Here is a 19,462-nt window from a genome sequence, read left to right as displayed (position 1 = left end):
TCTGACTGATTAAAAAAAATGCAATGACTGAAGTAGGATATGAAACCATAGAAGACAAATGCTCTTTCTAGTTTCTACAACTGAAATTCACAGCTGTCTTTAAGAAAGAAAAAGTAGAGCTAACAGCATCATACAGTAACTATGCAATATTCTGAAATATGGTTTCTGGTTCTTGAAATACACCCTTGAAAGAGTATGACGGAGTTGATATAACAAGGACTACAGTGCAGCACTTCATACACTGTTACAAGCAAAAATAACAACATAAATGAAAAAAGCAGGAAATAGTGCAATTGGGGTATGAAAAAGAGGCCAGAAAAGGGAAAAAAAAAGTAGATAGACACTGAACATGTATACATCAAAGAAGAATTACTAATAAATTTTACTTAAAAAAATAAAAAATAAAAAAAAAAAAGCTTAAGACTGAATGTATTGACAGTAATAGTATACAAGTTGGAACACACTAGCTATATTTGCAAGATCTCATCAGTATATAGGAAACCAGCTCATCATACGGAACCAACTAAATGAATCTGAAGAACTGCAGCAAAGCAGGATGATATTTAATATTACTAACTATAAGGTCATAAGATCAAGGACTCAGTTATCAGTATAAACTGAGACCTCAGCAACGAGAAAGAAGGACGCAAAAGAGAAAGAGTTAATTAGTAAACTTCAGGACAACTACAAACCACAGATAGGAATGGAAATGTGAAAATGTAAAAAATAAAATAAAAATCCAGGCTGCATGAAAAATGGTACTTCTGGTATGTTTGCATCAGTCTACATCTGCATTCATATTTTATATATCATACGTATATAAATGTATTATCATTGTATAATCTATTATTCCCATTCATCTACATGTCTGACTGAGCTAAGGAATGACCTATGTTTTGAAACCTATACCAGTTTGAGTTTATATTCAAACAAGGTGAAATAGAAATAGAAAGAAAACTTTCCAGTTTCTTTAAAAAAAAAAAAAAAGAGCCTTTCCAAAGAAACTGTAAAATTTATTGCAATCCATTTTAAAGTAGTTGTAAATGGAACGCAGGAAGTCACTTCTGCCTTGCTTAACAAGAAAAAAAAAGTTATATAAGCAATCTTCTATTTCTACTTCGTGAAGCCATGTCAGAAGAATGTGATCCTGTTTAGACAAGGGCCAAGAGACTCTCTACAGAAGCTTAGAACAAAACATTAGTTTTAAGCTCTGCTGACAACGTTGGTTGATTCAATTTCTCAGGTATCACAGATAGAGTTTCATTTACTAGCAGACAAAGGCAGCAGGGATCATCAAGCTGAGGACCCTTCCTAATGCAATGTGAAATCCAACCTTATGTTTGCAATATTTCATTAGTTGAAATACTCATCTACAGAAAGCGATGAGTTACACTGTCACCTTGGATAGCCATATATGTACACACCACAACTTCACTTTCATTTTGCATTATTAAAATCCTACTTGTTCTCACCCCTGAAGTTTTCCTCCATCCTCTCACTGTGCTTTAGTCTCTCTACTGCAGTTACCTACTACTAAGGACCTCATGAGCTTTAAGAAAAGCCCTTTCTGTTACTGTGAGATGTTTCATTGTTTTGAATTATGTATTTTTATAAATGACACAGGAAGAAACAAATGAGCCTAGAAAGAGTATACAAGTGAGACTCTCTTAAAGCTAAAAAAATACACCAGACTATTACTGTGATCATTAATTTAAAACTAAAAGGTATCTTTATAAATAGTTTAGAGAAAAGAAAATGTCAGCAACACAAAGCATACTATAAACAATTGACAGATTTGGTTATTATAGATCTTAGTGGTTACTAAGCACATCAAAAGATGATATTAAATTTGTTTACAAGCCATCTGTTAATGTGCTGGACCCTAATAATCAGATAATACATTAATCATTTATTAACTCTTTACAGATGTATAGTTGCTGTAAAGGTCATGTATGAAACTGAAATAAAAATAGCTGCCCACTGGTTCATTCTTTAATGCATTTAACAAACCTCCTTCACAAAGTAAAATACTCTGTTACGGGACCTACCTAAATAAGCTCTGTTCTCAATGGAGAACACTTCCTTGTGAGACCACAGCAAGAATAGTAGAATAATACATTGCACTTAATGTTTCTGAAGGATGTCGCTGGAAAGACAAAGGTAGGCATGCAATGCCATACTGCTCATTTTCTACCACATTTCCAACTGCTTAACACGTGATAAGCTTTAGATTTCTGCCTTTTAATTCTAGGCGTCTGTCTAATAAACTAAGCAGATAAAAGGTCACCTGGACCTTAGTTGATGCACAATGATAACAAAAAAAAGAACTGTTCAGTGATTCAAAAAGAACTTGTGCTTATACATATAACATGAAAATGTTACTGAATATATGAAAAATGTTCCTTGAACTAAAGCACAAACATTTGCTTAGAAAAATAAGGGTTACATTTCCCAGTTATTTTTTCTGAACCTAACGCTACCATTTTAATACTTAATGGGATAGTCAGGATTTTTTTTTTTCCCCCCAGGTTAACAGGAAAGATGTGGGAAAAAAATTGACAGTTAGAAATAGAGAAGGCCAATAGAAAAGAGAAAAGGAATGATTGGGTGATGGCAGTCATGACAATGGAAGGCAGATGACCTAAATACAATGCAATGTAGTAATTTGACAGAGCAATTTTGCTCCAATTCCTGTCTCTAAATTTAGTTCATCTACATGTACAGTGTAAATAAACTAGACAGTAGCGATGAGGAAGAGTACTGATTCTTTAGTTACAATTCCAACTTTAATCCTCACAAGCAAGTCACACTCACTAGGTCATCCTTCTTAATTCTTATGAGGTAGAAAATGCATAATCATTCCAGACAGTATTAAGCTCTCACAGAACAAGTGAAGATGATTCAGCTTGTGACTACTGAAGATTACTGGGCCTTGCACGGTAGCTTTAAGTTTTGACAGATTAAGCAGAACAGGGAAGGCCAACTCAAATGGGAAGCTTCAGTAAGAAAAAGGGAAACAAAAAGCAGGAACAGAAAGAAGAAGAAGAAGGGAAGTTTGTAAGGAATGGAGTCGAACTGTTCAAGACAGGATGAAACAAGAACAAGGAGTTATGTCCACAAAAATCACACTTCACCCAAAGCCCTGACAGGAACCCCAAACATTGAATGCCTCTGAAACCCACTGGCAAGTATGTACTCCACACACATCATTTTCATTAACCCTGCTAACCCAAGATCAATCTGTGGTGTTGATCAAAGGACTACAGTTTGGTTGATGAATCATGTGAATATCGTCATAAAACAGAAGACTATTTTTGGTTTTGCTTATACATTTTACACTGCTCTAGAACATTTAAGAGAGCTCTGAATTTTGTAAAGCCATACAAAAAGATAGCACAGAAGCAAGACTGCTTAGGCAATTTAAATTGTACCATTCTGCATTAATAATTAAGTAGATGGTAAAAATATTTTTTCCAACACAACTTATTTCAGGCAGTGCCCTGAGTGGACCTTCAAATTGACTAAAGTTTGTCTGTAGAAGCTGTAAGTTGTCACATGCACAATTTGGAAGATGTATAGAGAAACCACAGACAGCTGAAGGAAGAGAAAAGTGGATCTCATTCAAAGAAATAAACTGGTTTTCTTCTTTTCTCTAATGAAGAGTTCTTAACTCCTGAATAATCACTCCTTAACTTCAACTAGAGCTGCTCACATGTGACAGTTTATTTTCTTCACTTCTTGGTGCTAGCTTGGGATTAAAACAAGAGCAAACAAAGGCAGTCAATGGATGTTCTGCTTTGAATAAAAAGCAATGTATGCTAAGTGTTTCAGAATAACAGCTTCTTAGTGTTCTCAGATTGAACATGAGAAGAAAATTATTTCTCCAAGCAGCACCTTTTATTTACATCTTTAGAACAGAAATTACACCACCTCTTCTTCTCCCAGCACTAATGGAACAGAGGAGATCAGCATCCATCTTTATACAGACAGTGCACAGTGCTTCTCTTCTGTAAAACCTAAGAATAACCAACCTTTTTTAATCTGAGATTATTTTGAAAGGTATGCAATAAAAAGACAAAGTTGAATAACGAGGAAAAGGTATTGATTAGCTGTATTTGACCTATAATACTGTTAGCAGAAAAGATGGAATCTTATAATCAAAGTTTATGAAGACAAAACAAAAAGTTTTAAGATACACAGGCATGTTCTCTACAGCATTTCACCACTTGCCTCTTGTAAATTCTAAAGTTTACAAGTAGTAATCAGAGGATGATACAGATGAAGACCTATTTCTATAAACAAAAATAATACATTCATCCATCTTCAAACACCTGCTTATTAGTAGTATATACAAGTGGTATTCTAATAACAATTGCTTAAAAGCAATGCTTCTGCATTGTATTTCCATTAGAAGGAACAGGAAAACTAAATAAAGAAGGAATAATGAAAAAATGTGAGACCTCAAATTTAGTTACGGAGGGTAATATATGTCACAATAGCCTAAAAGCCAAAGAATGAAGACATTGCTCCTATGCACTTGCCAGACAATGAGAATGGTGAACAATTACACTTCCACCTGCACAAAACTTTTTACTGTAAGTATGAAAAGAAGCAAATTATGTTACTAACAGCTAAACCTACTTTATCAAAGCAGTTTTCAGGCAGATGCCATTGAATATTATCAGAGCTTGTTTTCTGAAGAAAGTGAATTGTTTATACATACACAAACACATACAGATACATACACATGTATTTTATGTGTATTTATACTCAAAATGCTAACATTACTAGGAATGAAAAATTTGCCTAAAGCTTTGCAGTATGCATTCTTTACTTCTCCCATACTACGTATTTCACTTACTCCTATCATTGGCCAGAGGAAAAAAAAAAAACCTCTAAGTATACATAGACATTTAGGAAGCTCCCCTGTAGAAGGGAAGTTCTAAGCCCACATAGCATCAGGAGTCCAAAAGGAAATTTAGCTAACTTTATGCTGAGTCAACAGGGATTAGAAAATTCTGCTTCCTGCTCTTTCTGAAATTTTACTTCTATCACACCTTACTGAACAAGTCAGCTGAGATAAGAAGTGGAAAAAACCTACATTGGGTAGTACATTGTGAAACTGAACACTTAATTGGCTTGCAATAGACTAGAAAACTGGTGATCCCTGAGCATAGGTAGAACCTTCTACCTACTTTCACTTCTATTCCACTTGAAGATCATACAGAATTTCTTTACGCAGATTCTGTTGTCTTCAATTTTCAGCAGGTAATTGCAAACAACAATTATACACAAAAAGCTTTTTATAATGATTCCTGTTGAGAGAGAGTTGAGAGACAAAGCAGGGGAAATAGAAAAGAATACATTTTGCACGTGAAGTCTGGTTACCACTATGCTAGCAGACTTGAGCAGATCCTTCTTAAATAACATATTACAGGTTACAAAAGCAAAACTGCATGCTTACTGGAGGATGAAAAAATTGAAGTTTGTAAAGGTTTTTACAATGATCTTTTGTATATAAATAATATTTCCAAATACATAGCATAATCTCAAATGATCAGTAGGAAAAAGAAAAAAAGTCAGAGTATCTTCGAGTCTCTCTCACAGGGCATCCCTGGCTAGTTTTGATTATGATGCTTTTCTCTTCAGACTAACTTGACAGTTTTGGAAAGCACATTAGTCTACCCAGCCAAAGCAAAAATCAGATTTGTACAGTTTCAAACCACTAAGAAACTTCAAATTAAGTGGTGCTATCTTTTAGCATCCCCTCTGATGCGCTTCATCCAGGAAGCATTTAACGGAGAACTACTTTACCAAATGTGAAGAAATGGAAATGTTCATCATCCACACAGCAAACTCCTTGAAATTTTCTCCTTGAAAATCACCTAGGCCAGGAAAGCATTGGTTTTCCATATCTCTCTGACATTCTATTCACAAAAGCTGCCTTTAGTCGATAAATAAACAAACAAACCCAGGAAATGCAACCCAAGAAAGGAAACAGCAAAATAAACAGCATGCTCTTCACCTTCCTGCTTACCTTCCAAAGGCAGATGGCAGATAATTCCTTTAGCAAATCTTTAAGACAAAATCATTGATCCATTGTACTATATTAAGACATTCAACATCTTTGAGGAAGTTCTATCTAACAATAGGCTTCCTGAGACCTTCACCTGCATATTGAACTCACACCTTCACTCTACCTTCATTAATTTTGAGTGAGGGCTTAAATGGGACTCAATTGTTTACTTAAAATCAAAGGCAATCAGTGATTAGTGCTCAAATCATCACACTTTTAATATTAAACAGCAATGCATTTGTTATTCTGTAACTGTGTTATTGCTTAATTTATTTGAAAACAAAAAATTCAATCAAACATTCAACAAAAAATGTAATATAATTCACAATACTAAAGTTAGAATGTCTTGTATCAGTTGTAACTTTTAAGCTGACAGATTGCTGTAATAGCATAACACGTATTCTCACTCCTGAATATTTAGAATCAGGCTACTTCAGGCCTTATTTATGGTCAGTGACACAGTAACACCAGAAGCACGTCAGAAGGCAGGAGAGGGCAGGAGGAGAGCAGAAAATCCAACTAAGTTATTTCCACAACAACAACTATGTCTTCCATGCCATTTTTGTTTGCTTATTTCACAGTCACAGGCTGTCAGTACTTGTGTAGCACCAGATGAGAAAAAATAATATTATACTACACTTGAAGAAATAGTTTTCAGGACAGCGATAGCGTTCCTGTTACCAGTATAGTTACCTACTGTACTGTCAAGAAGCCAGCACGCAGAGTGTCAAATTTAGAAAGGGAAATAGCATTTCAAAAAGTCTTCAAATACATTTATTACATGATATGCAATTTTTAGCTGGAAAAAAAAAAAAAAGTCGAGACTTGAAGTCTTTAAGTTTTCAAGATTTAAATTAATTAGGTCTTCAACACTGTTTCCCAGAAGTAGAAGACAGTTATTCTGTGCACGAGTGCACTGCATGTACATTTATATACACGTGGGTATGTGCATATACATATTTTATTTAGAATATGAACTTGCAGTGGAGTAGGTAAAGCTATGTATGGACTAATGTGACAGGCCCAAAGAACTTCAAATATTCAAAGAAAATAGCCTCTTATGGAGCTGTCTATTAACTGTCAACTGAAAAATCACATCAGAACTATCAGCATACTGTGGCCATTTCCTCAGTCTTCATTTCACTCACTAAAGAGCTCCATTGTGTTTACTACTACACATGATAAGGTACTTGAACCTAATTAGTGCATCTATATCTAAATACAGAAATATACATACCAACATATTTCTGCATCTATAAATATTTATATCTACACATATTTATACTCCAACCAGCTTCATGTTTGGAATTTTATTTTGAGTGAAACATGTATCTTTTAAAATTTACCTTATTGTATCAGCTGTATGAAAGCTAATTCCTATTCAAATTCCTATTTCAAATTCTAAATGCCTTTTTTCAAAAATAGAAAACAAGAAAATTTTGTCATTATTATCTTTGATCCCTGGCTACTAACAGGTTCTGCAAAAGAAGGCATGTTAAAATTATCTTTATCCACACTAAATACCCCATTATTTATTTTTATTGGGGACGTATTTGTCAGTAAAACTGTCAAGAATGACTTGATACATGCCAGAATCTTCAGAGGACTGAATTGCTGTGCAGTTTTTAAATCTACAGTTTGCTATTATGCATTTTTGATGGTTTCTAAAGAACATTACTGGGAAAGAAGTTTATCTAACAAAACTTGTACAAATTCTGAGAAATCTTTCATTTATTTGCTATAGTGTTATTGTTCTATTAAAAACCTACGTGGTAGACTTCTTTAATCAACATACTGGTCTCCAAATATTTAATTCCTTCTCTACCTTCTCCACAATAATTTCTTATCCATGCTTTCAAGGATCTATTTCAGGCACTATCAATCCTCCTAATCCCACAAGCTGTGTCACAATATATCTGTAAGGAAAAAGCCAAAAGAAATACACTATTTACCTGAGAGAACTGAAAGAAAAAAGTGTTCTGGGAGCAGCTCAGAAGCATGAGATGACAATAGCTCTCTTCAAGCTCCATTGCTCTACTGTAAAAAGAAATTGAGCCGCAGCCCTGGTCCCAGGGATGATCAGTTAATGCCAACCTCAAACACCAGAAATGAGGATAACCTGGCATAACGGCAAACACTGCTGCTCATCACATGACAAACACAGCAGGTGAATTTGGCCTAAAACACCTATAAGCCGAAGAACATTCAGAACAGACTGGCTGCATTTCTATGCTTCAGATCTGGCCTTGTTCCACATCTGTTCCCACAATCTTATCTCCAACTCTTATTTTCTACAGTACATTTCATTCCATACCAACTGCCTTTTCTGTTCTTTACAGCTATCAGCTTTGTATCTTCAGGTTTTTTTAATGCAATGCAAGCCATTTTCCTCAGTATGCATATTAAAACAGTCTCCTTCAAAGCATTTTTAGTTGCCTTTCAGCACTGATCATGATTCAGATGCCAACAGCATTCCTCTCAATTGATATTGATGATTGATTGTGCTCTCGTAATTTAGCACAGGTCCTCCAAGCAGTCACTTTATCGGCTTTTGTATACAAGGCACACTAAACTACTGCTCAAATTCAGGGATAAAGACACCTAGATTATTTCTCTATATACATATTCATTAGAGAAACATCAAGCAATTCTATTTTTCCTTCAGAACTAAATTAACCAGAAGTTGATACCAGCTATCTTCAAATATTACAAATTCAGAATACGATTCTTGACTACAGAAGTTCTCTACACCAAATTTTTGATGATTAAAATCTGAAGGAAAAAAAAAAACTATCACTGTTAATTCCAACAGTGAACACATTAGTTTCCTTTTGACTCAGAACACCTTGAGCTTCACATGTTAATAATTAATTAATTCAAGATTAACTAAAAATGTAAAAAGATTATATGATTCAACGAAAGGTAAAATAAAGGGTTAGTATACAGAACTCACTAGTTTTTACTTGTATGGGAAGTTTACTGAAAGGTATTTCTGAAGCAAATTAAAAACAACAACAGAAGCTTCAGTTCTGAAGGGTGGCAGATGTACATGGACAAACCTGCCAGAATTACTTGATAGTGCTGACAAGCAGTACTTACTGTGTCAACATATTGCCCAATTTCTATGAGGAAAAACAAACAAACGCAACCACAACCCAGGCAGCAAATATTACACTCATATGAAACTCATTTTATCAATGTAAATTTGAAGTAAACAGTTGCTTCCTACCAGAAGTACAGTTTCAAGATTTCTTTGGCAGTTTGTGAAGTATAAGAGCAATTGGCATTAATGCAGATCACAGCCTCATATACAAAGTTTGGTAGTTTGTACTAAAAAGAATGTTTGCTTGTTTTTTATAGTACAACAACAACAATATAAATTAAAAAAAACCCAACAAGCTTTCTGAGTCTCTGAAATCAGATTGGTATTTCAGCTGGTGCTGAAATTAGTCTAAGTGTTTGCTTTCAGTTGAACAGGAAAATACAAGATCATATTCAAAGAGAAGAAAACATTTCCAAATTTATATACTGACTAATACCTTACATTTTCAAAACCTTAATTTTAAAAATCAAATGAACTTTTCTTTAAAGCATTTATTTACTTTCTTCCCACCACAATGACTAAATACCAGACAGATTAATCTGTGACAATTTCTAGTCACAATAATAAATACCTCCTTAATGAATGCACAACTTTATGTATCACGTTGACAAAAGCACAGAAATAAGATCATATACTCTTGCTTGTCCTACTAAATTTACCCAACTTTGTAACGTCTTAAGTGGTGATAAACAAAAGAGTACTTGTAAACTGAAACATTTGACACTCCTAAAGGAATGACAGAGCTATATCCACTGGCTTTTGCACTAGAGTGTTCTGTGCAACATAATAGCTTCACTAGGCATATTGTATCTGAAGTATAACCTTTCTCCCGACTTCAGAACTAGAGACATTGCCCAGCAGTTTATCAACAGACACTCCGCCTTAATTTAGGGTAGCCAATAAAAAATTAGCAACTCTCCCTTTAAATGGAATGAAGCAGCAAAATGAAATATCAGGGCTGACTATAAGATACTCTCTTTGAATGGGACTAAAAAGTGCACAGGAATGCATACATCTTACTTCAACGATCTCTTAAAGTAATGAGCGGGGTTTGTCTTTTGTTTGCTTGCTTTGTTTCTAACACAAAGTGTCACGTTAAACACTATTCATACAAAACCGATCTGTTACAAATGTTTGGGAGTTCAGAGCTTAATGAGAAAGCTAGGACCTTAAAATAAAGCATACACGAATGATTTCACTGCATTCCAAAACAGGAAATTTTGACATATATGAGACTAAAAAAGCTAGCCTGGCAGAAAAGAGTGATTCACTTCACCTTGTATAAATAAAACTGCAAGTGCATGCCCTGCTTCTTTCAACTTAAAATGGATTTCACACCATGACAGGTTTCGTTCTGCATTAAAATTGCAAATCTTCTGTGTGGCCCACTTTCAGCTGCAATTGATCTGCTTTGTCGTCATAGATAAAAAAAACACTGAAGGGCACTGCAGCTTTAAATATTTCAGAGCTATGTAGCTAGTAAATAGACTCCATTGCAATATGGCTCTGAAGGTCGTGTCCTATTGTCTCTTTTCTCTGCAAATATTTTGAACAGCATAAATTAGTTTATTTTATACAATACCTCCCTGCCATTTCTAAATCAGGCCAATTGTATTGGGTATTTCCTTAATGGAAAGGACAGATACGCCACTCTTTCCATACACACCCACGCTGCTTCTAGATGTGTTCAAAACGTCCACCATGAATATAACAGCACAGGGGGATATATCAGACATACACAGTTTTTCCTGTATATACCTTACATGAGCATATCCCCCTGTCTTTATGCTGGGGCATTTAACAAGTAGTTATTTCAATAGCAATAAAATAATCGACTGGATTTCAAGTCCAAAAGCACCTTTGGTTAAAATTAACATGTCAGAATACTGAAGCAAGCAATTTTAATGTCTCCTGCTTTTCTCATATGGGAAAACATGAAAAAAAAAAAAATAGAGCACCAATAGAACACAGTCTGCCAAACCTGCCTTTCACGTAGGAAGGCTACTACCTTTCTAATGCTACAAACAAACAACAACAAAAAGGTTAAGCCCAGTCATGTTTAAGAACAGATTATAAGAACAAGGAGACTGTTAACATCAAGCCAAGATTTGGAACCTCTGAGGATGCACTCCCTGGGACCAAGCTTATTTCTTTTATATGGGATAACTATTCAGTGCAGACATGAAGTATGGAGATGCCTCTCATGTAGAAAAGTAACATGAAATACACTCCTGCAATAAAATACAACTGTGATAGCTGTCACTATGTAGAAGGTACACTTACCTGAAAAGGCAACAGATTGTTGCCATTGTCCGTCCTGAACGCGTTGTCTTCCATCCAGGATTTGGGGGTTAAGGGTGCAGCCCGTGGGAACTTCGGAGGGGCAATGACATTGCTGGAGAATGGTTTTTTAAGGGGTGAAATGGGATTGAGGGGGGAGGGTACACCGACCCCCACTCCCACGCCGACCCCCACTCCAACTGCCCTTCGAGGGTCCCTACCAGCCTGCAGCCCACCCCAAGGGTTGGAAGGTGTACTCCAAGCTGCATTTTGATGGTTATTCCAGCTGGAGGAAGAAGAAGAGGATGCAGAAGAGGAAGACGGTTTGCTGGTCATGATGGGCTGATGGCTGTAAGCAGCATTTCTCTGGGCAAAAGGTGCCTGATTAGGGCTCACAGGAGACCTCCGCTGCTGCTGCTGCTGCTGAGCTTGCTGCTGCTGCTGCTGATGTTGGTGGTGTTGAGTCTGAGCTAGGCCAATTTGAGGAGAGAAAGTGCCACCAAATACAGGGTTGACATGGTGCGGAAAATTCTGGAAAAGCATTGTTCCATTGACCGGAGTAATCCCCTGGAAAAAGCTATCATCCACCGTGTTTGTGGTCCCCGTCGACCAGGTGCTGCCAAAGGAGGGAGACAAGGAGGTGCCGGCTGCAGGTTCTTGTTGAGGCTGGTGAAAGCTCAAGCCAGGCAAAATGGGAGACTCCATCTGCATCTTCTCCTTGCTATTTTGGGAAGGAGCCGATGTGCCGATACTAGTCACTGAGCTGTTGTCTTCTGGCTTGGGCGTCTCTGACGAGATGGGCGTAGAGGGGGCTTCTGCTGAGTTTGGATCTTGCTGCTGCTGCTGCCGCTGCTGCTGGGGCTGGGCTTTGCTTTTGTCCATCAGTAAATCATCCTGCATGGTTTGCGCAGCTGAAACAGTAGGGGAAAAAACCACAAAGACAGATTATTAGCATTGTCATTCATAGCACAAACGAGGCTGCTTTAATCATTTGCCGGTCAAAAATCTCCTCCTATTAGTAGTGCTATACGCTACAGCAAGTTGCAAGGCAAACCCGTAATCTTCCCCCTCCCCCATTTAGGAGCATGTAAGCTTTGATCATGCTAGATTGCCTTGAAAATATTTTTTAAGATGCTTCACCCTTTTTGATGCCTTGTTTCCCTTCAGTCTAAATGAGAGATGTGCTTATAGGGCAGAGATATACAGCAATTTCGCCACGTCTCTTTTCTCTTACACCGGAACTCAGAGCTCTCACCCTGCAATGAGAAACTGATTCTGGTTCCTGTTTTTCCAAGCACCCTCCTCCTCCTCCACCTCCTCCCCCTGGCTATTTGCATACGTCAATAAATACTGCTGCGTCCTTCAGCAAGGTTAAAGAGACACCAGTCTCCGCTCTTCTCCACCCCCTTTCCGATGAGGGCACCTTTAAAGGAGCCGGTACCCATTTCCCCAGCAAGCAGCCAGGCTCTCCGGCCGGCACCACCGTGCTGGGGCCGCGGGGACGGGGAGCGACCCTCGGCGGGGCCGGGCCGGCGGCACTGCGGGGCGCAGCGCTGCTTCGCCGCAAAGGCGTCCCGCTCTATTGCCTTCTCCAGAAAACCGTCCGTCATCTGCTCGTAGGGAAATATAAGGCCAAAAGGAGCAAATCGGGGAGGTGCTACTCGGCTGTAACGCTCCCGATGCTTTCACAGTGAAACATTAAAATGAGGTTAAGCCAAATGTTTGAAGTAGAGACATGGCCATCTTTAGATGCGCAAGACAAAGGCTAGTGATGGAATTTATTTGCTACATCGATACATAAGCTTAAACTTTTAGAAGCGAGCGTACATAACATGACTGATCTTATACCTGATAGAAGAGGGGATTCATATAAAGGAGGGCAGGTACTGGAATTTGATCAATATTTCGAACCAGCATCATGCTAATGCAGATGTAAACATCATTGCATGGAACTAAAACAGGATCCTCCACATGTCACAGATTTCTAGTCAACTGAAGAGATTATTATACATCTCAAAAGCATTTTGAATGAGCCAAAACCGGTTTCTCAATTAAAGTATGTAGAAGATGGTCATCACCAAATGCCTAATTGCATTTCTACTGAGCTAATCACAACAGCTTGGCCACCTTGTTTTTAGGATTGCTGTTTCAATGTAACAAAGTAAAGTTCAGCCAAACCAATTATCTGGTTAAGAAAGGTGTCAAAGAGCAAAGTCAGTGACTCCTGACAATGGTTTTGAGATATACACACTTTTAGTTTATTATTTTTTAATTCCTACATAGTCATTCACAGACATTTTACCTCAAATGAACGTAAGGATACGTTTCTGCTATAAGTTACTTGGCTTGCTCCCTACTATTTCCCCTCTCCATATGAAATGAACAGCAGCAAGGGTTCATACAAAGGCTATGCTGTGAGACAACATTAGGGCAAGTTCCCAAGAACAGAGCAAACTATCGCATCCAGCCAGCAGCCCTGCTGCTGCCGATGGGGCAGGGGAAACCTGGAGGCAGCTTAAAGCAGTGCTGCAGAAAAACCAGAACAGACCAAGCTCCGTGGAGCTTTCCATCATCTGTGTTTATAGCAACATCACCTTTAATCCTAAGACTGCAGAAAATTATTGACAGCTCTATAGCAGAGGGAAAAAGCGTAATTGCTTATCCCTTCCCTGATCAAAAGTATATTGAGAGAAAAATACAGCAGCTGAAATACTACAGTCCTGTCATCAGTAAAGTATATTTAAATCAGTTAGTCATCGAGTTATCTATAGTGACTAGCACAGCAGTTGTTTCACACATGTACCTTGACTTGGCCATTTGTTTTTGAACTTTATCCTAAAGGCTGTAATCCACATTCATTTTCATACCATTTCTTAAAGGTAAAATCACCACAATTCAACTCTCTCATCAAGGTCAAGACCTACCTTTAACAGCAAAGCCAGTCTGAATGGAAAAACACTGGATTAAAAAAAAAAAAAGACTGAGAGGCCACCCATATCTAACACTGGACTACCATACACAGCAAATAATCAAGAGGTGCTATAAGTATTTGAGCAAATACATAAACCAGAACAGGAAATCTATATCCCCACAGCAATATCACCTCTGCTTGCATGCAGTAACCCATGCAGTCAATGCAGAAATTCTTAAGGAACAGTTACCTTTGGATTTTCTGTATCTAATGCTCAATAAAACAGTGTGTTTATTTTCTCCTTTCGGGTTTGGTGTGTGACAAACAGTCGGCCACTCTGGCAAGAGCACTTTGACAACTGGGAGCTGTCAGCGCATGCTCTGCCGCGGCATTCTGGGTTTTGCAGTCCGACGGGGGCGGCGTTGGCTGCCCAAGCAGGGCCTGCAGCGCCGGGCGGGCAGCTCAGCTCAGCTCAGGCTGCTGTGCTCTGCTGCCCGCTGCCCGGAGGAGCTCGGACAGAAGCAGCGCCTGCCGCACCGAGCTGACAGCGCGCAACGGCTGCTGAGCTGCACGCGGCGTTCTTACAGCCAGAGCACACAGCTACGTGGAGCAGCAATCGCTAGCCAAAGGAGTGCTTCCAGTATTCCCAACTTCCTTCAAATCTCCAAATTTACATACAAGGAATTATTTACAAGGTTGTAACATCTATTAAAAACCATCACCGCTATTACAAAGGGGATGGTGCCACGTTGCTTAGATGTAGAAAACATTAAGGAGCCACCTGTCACAACACCATTTCTAAAAGCATTCCAACTGAAACACAAATAGGGCAAGTATGAAACTTCAAAACAAAAATCAGCACATGGGCTGTATGATATGAATAACTTCCAAATTGCAAATTACTGTTTCTTCATTACCGATCTACTGTTATAGCTTCAAATCCTTTAAAGAAAGAAAGAAAATAGTAATAAACTTACTCAAGAAAAAATAAAAAGGCAGGTAAATATTTTACTATTTACCACCACATCCACTCCATACTGCAGGTCCTCATTTTAGCTATCTTCCTTCCACAACCACCATCCACATATCTCCTACTTCAATACACAGCCTGAAAGGACTGCATCTCATTTTGATGTTATAGGTCAGATAGAGTTTTCAGAATTTAGTCTGCAGGCATTTGTATTCCATCTTATGCTGATCCATGAATTGTTCTGGATATTTGTTCTGGATAACCAATGATATTGATAGTTCTGGAAAAGGAATGCTAATGCTTGTATGAAAATCACATTGCAGAAATCTGAAGTGTGAAACTATCAGTGTTTTATAAAGTTTCAGGCTGTCTTTTCAAAGAATGAAACATGCATAGCTTTGTGGCTGAACTCTGAGAAAGATAAATTAGGGTAGTTGAAAACGGCTTGTTAAACCACCCTTGTATTTGCTTTCTGCTGTCTATTTATGTTGGACTGTGTGGTCCGCTCGCCTTGAATTAATGCTGTAATTAAGAGTCTCTGAACACTTGCTCTAACCTGTTTGCACTGCTCTGAATCATTAAAGGCCAGGAAAATTGCTTTCTGACAGCAGCTGAAAATGTCTCATTTGTTGAAACCTCAGCTAGTACAGGGTTAGCCCTGATCACTGTGCAGCCCTCCTTTATATCCCTTCTTGCTCCCTGGGTCATTGCTCTGCAGATGCTGTGAAGACTGATGTGGAAGGAGACAGCTTCACTTTGCAGATCAAATATTAAGATAATGAAAGTAACCATGACAGTCACAGACAGAGAGATGCTACATGACCAAAGAAATTCAAGCTTTAATGGAAACTTTTGATCCATTAGCTACCAGAAGGAAAGCTTTTTTTTTTTTCCCCCTTACCAGCCAACTGTTTTGTAACTGGAAGTTAAAAGATAGTAACAACAGCTGTATCAGAACACAAAAGCTTCATTCAATCTGATACCTGAATTTCTTGACCTGGGCCAGCTCCAAAGAAACAAATGTAATAAAAGCTCAAGTAAGCCTAGCTAACTCAGCTAAGATTGCACTGAGTGCATTTTTGTTTGACGAAATTTATTATAAAGTAATTTATGCCTTCTATAGCTAAAAACCCATGCCAGTCTTTCTGTCACAAAGTGAATATTCCAACTAACTTGAAGGTTAAAGTACATTACAGAAAAACTGAGTTTTATTGTAGAAACATTTTTCTCAGTTTACATATATCTCATTTGAGTTTAATGGAGGGCTCCTTGTATTTAGAAAGACAGAATCAAGCAAATATAAAATACAAAGTGATCTTGCAATTTAATTTTTATATGCAGTTACTGTAGCAGTTAAAATGCACTATTGACTAAAGAGAATGTTTTCATATTGCCAGATTGCCTAGCTTTGTTTAAAATAGTGAATAATTCCAACAGCTTCAGTGCTGTCGGACGAAAAGAACTGTGCTAAAGCAGTGCTGCTGAAATGGACAGGTAAATATTTAATACACTTCCATGCTATTCTAATGGAAATTGTTTATCAGTTTCTTTAACAAGCTTAACGAGATCTGTGCAAGTTTGTTATCAAACAATTTAATGTTTTAAGATGTGACTTCCTGGTATAAATCTGATAGCTCTAAGCAGCTTATATTATTTTTCGTAGTTTTCATTTAATTCTGTATTTCCCTTCAAGTGTGTGGTCTTATTTAATTCAAAATGGCTGCCACATCCAGCTGGCACCAGTGAGGCTGAGTTCTGCCAAATCCCAAATGGTAGCAGTCCTCATCCTACACTTCACACTGGCAAAAGGGAGTCCTCCTTAGGGAGTCCCCTCCAGGCTCAAATGCAGCTCCCATCAGGTGAAGGCGAGAGAGAACCAAATGAATCAGCACAACCATCAGAGAGACAGAACAGAGAGGACTCCATTAAGGGATGATATGGAAAACAATAATTAAAAAAAAAAGAAAAAGAAAATAGCTGCAAGAACCAGTCTGAGGTTTATAGTATAAACTGTCACTGTAATAAAAAGTAGAAAGAAAAAGAACAGTAAAGGGGGATAGGGAGAGTGAATTGAAGGAGATTGTTGGGGAGAATAAAGAAAGGATTTGAATGGAGCAGCTGCATATGCAGTCCTGGTAGAGGGAAGAGATGAGGATGGAATGACAACTTTTGCTATGTCAGGGAATAAGGAGAGTTCTCTCAAACTTAGAAACTGTTGGTTATTTATGTATTTTAATACCACATTTTCCTTCTGAGAGGACAAATTGAGATTCCATACCTAAAGCTGCCTAACAAAGTCTTGAAAATTGAAAAAGACACAAAACAGTTTTTAGATTTGGGGATTTTTAAGCTATTCATAGGATGTTATGAGGTCTGTCACGTTTTTATATATTTCCAAGGAAATATGATGTACACACCTGCCAAGTGTTTACCACGTGACCAAATACACAAGTCTCAACCACTCTTATCATCCCTCCCTCCCTGGCAGGGGACAAAGAAGCCTTCTTTGTGAGAGACTGTTCTCAAGCTTCATATAGGAGCCAGGTGATGATGGATTCCAGTCACCTTTCTTTGGGTAACTATTGCCCACAGTCATTACTGCTGATCACAACCTTGTAGCCTTATCCTAAGTGTTAGGCAACTCGCATATCCTCCTTGCCCCAAAACCAAACCACAGAAGTTGTACAAATCCCAGAATCCTAGAAATAAAGTAGACTTCCTTCCTTCTATTTGTAAGGTTTCAGAATAAATAGTTAAACCCAAATATTTGGCTGGTCTATCTGATCAGTACTTTGGCCAATAGACAATGCATTTGTTCCAGATGAAGTCTAGGAACTACAGACTCTGGTAACCAGTGCTGCTCTAATATTTCACAAGCAGCTGTAATTGGGAAAGTGGGCATTAGGTTCTCTTCCAGGAAGCCACGCCCACATGATTTACTCAGCCTACTGTACGCACAAGACTTCCCAGTACTGCAAGTAAAATTGAATTTTACTGTGCTAAGACAAAGTTAAAAATAAATTTTCTCGGACAGGATGTCAGCACACTGCCCTCTTCCTATTTGCTTCTGTAGATACTTTCCATAGGAAAAAATTACCAAAATGTAACTGCTTTGGCACTCCTGCTGAACATAGTTTTGGTAATCAGAAAACAGACAACGCTGTCTTTATTCTACATATAGAATACAGATTGTAAGTCTAAGCCCAGATAATAAAAGACATACAGAAAATAAGATCTGAGAAAAATAATATTGGGCACAAAGCAATAGCAAAAACAGAATAATGTACACAGAATTGGGTCCAACTGCATAACCAATTTATACATTTGTTCTGTAATCTGACAACAGTACAGCCCTCCATTTTTTTCTTTTTTTTTAAACACACATTTTACAGTATTTTTCTCCCATTAAAGACTCAAAACAAAATTGATTTTCCCTTAGCTATGACAGCAGGGTCAAAGGATGAAATACATTCACTGCAGGCTCCTCCCTGTTCTACCTGATCTCTGCAGCTGCACAGAGCCACCAGGCAAATTCTGCTCATCTCAAACAAGAACTGATGTGCACTGAAGAGGGTGCACAGGTGTACAGCTGGCCCAGAAAGCCACCTTGCACAGCAAATGAAGCATAACTGAGCAAGATACAACTGACACAAGATTTTGAGGACTGGCTACACACAGCAGAGCTGCAGTTATTAGATATACATACACATCCATCAAAACTTGAGAAGGAAGACCTAAATCTGATCTTTACCCACCAACCTTCCTAAGAATTGGAACTGTAGTAAGCGTCCCTGCAAAGAATGACTCTGCCCTTTGCGTGGGGAGCACAACATGATGCAGAACTTCTCCACGAGTGCCAATAGGTGCACATCTGGGCTGAGGGACGGGTGGGAGAGGGTCGCAGAGGGACAAACAGCAGCAACCATCAGGTGCTGTCTTTCTCCCCCTTTGTTCCATAAAGGCTTTTCAGACTCTAAAGTTCCAGCTTCTTAGGCTGTGCTACCGTGTACCGACTTCAGAACACGCTTACGAGCAGCAGTGGAAGCGCTGAACTACCACCAGCCGTCCTACAGCTCGCTCAGGGTGCCAGCGGCCGCCACAAGCACACAACGCGATCACAGC

At 38.2% G+C, this 19,462-nt stretch overlaps 1 protein-coding gene across 4 annotated transcripts in view; it reads right to left on the bottom strand.

Moving 5' to 3' along the window:
- Positions 1-14,721, bottom strand: part of CPEB3 (cytoplasmic polyadenylation element binding protein 3) — a 77,585-nt gene extending 62,864 nt beyond the window's left edge. For 2 of the 4 annotated variants that reach the window (XM_019617679.2, XM_019617680.2), the window contains exons 1-2: positions 12,715-12,735; positions 11,463-12,370 (exon numbers count right to left, since the gene is read on the bottom strand). In XM_019617679.2, coding sequence (XP_019473224.1) covers positions 11,463-12,359 — 897 coding nt within the window. In that variant the 5' untranslated portion in view covers positions 12,360-12,370; positions 12,715-12,735. Of the gene's footprint in view, positions 1-11,462; positions 12,371-12,599; positions 12,736-14,620 lie in introns of those variants that run through there. The other 2 variants (XM_010714564.3, XM_010714563.3) reach the window with 2 other exon arrangements.
- Between the last annotated feature and the right edge of the window lie 4,741 nt (positions 14,722-19,462).

Source organism: Meleagris gallopavo, chromosome 8 (assembly GCF_000146605.3).
Source record: "Meleagris gallopavo isolate NT-WF06-2002-E0010 breed Aviagen turkey brand Nicholas breeding stock chromosome 8, Turkey_5.1, whole genome shotgun sequence".
NCBI classification, from domain to species: Eukaryota; Metazoa; Chordata; class Aves; order Galliformes; family Phasianidae; genus Meleagris; species Meleagris gallopavo.
The sequence above is the reverse complement of the archived record's forward strand: the minus strand, read 5'-3'. Positions and strand labels throughout refer to the sequence as shown.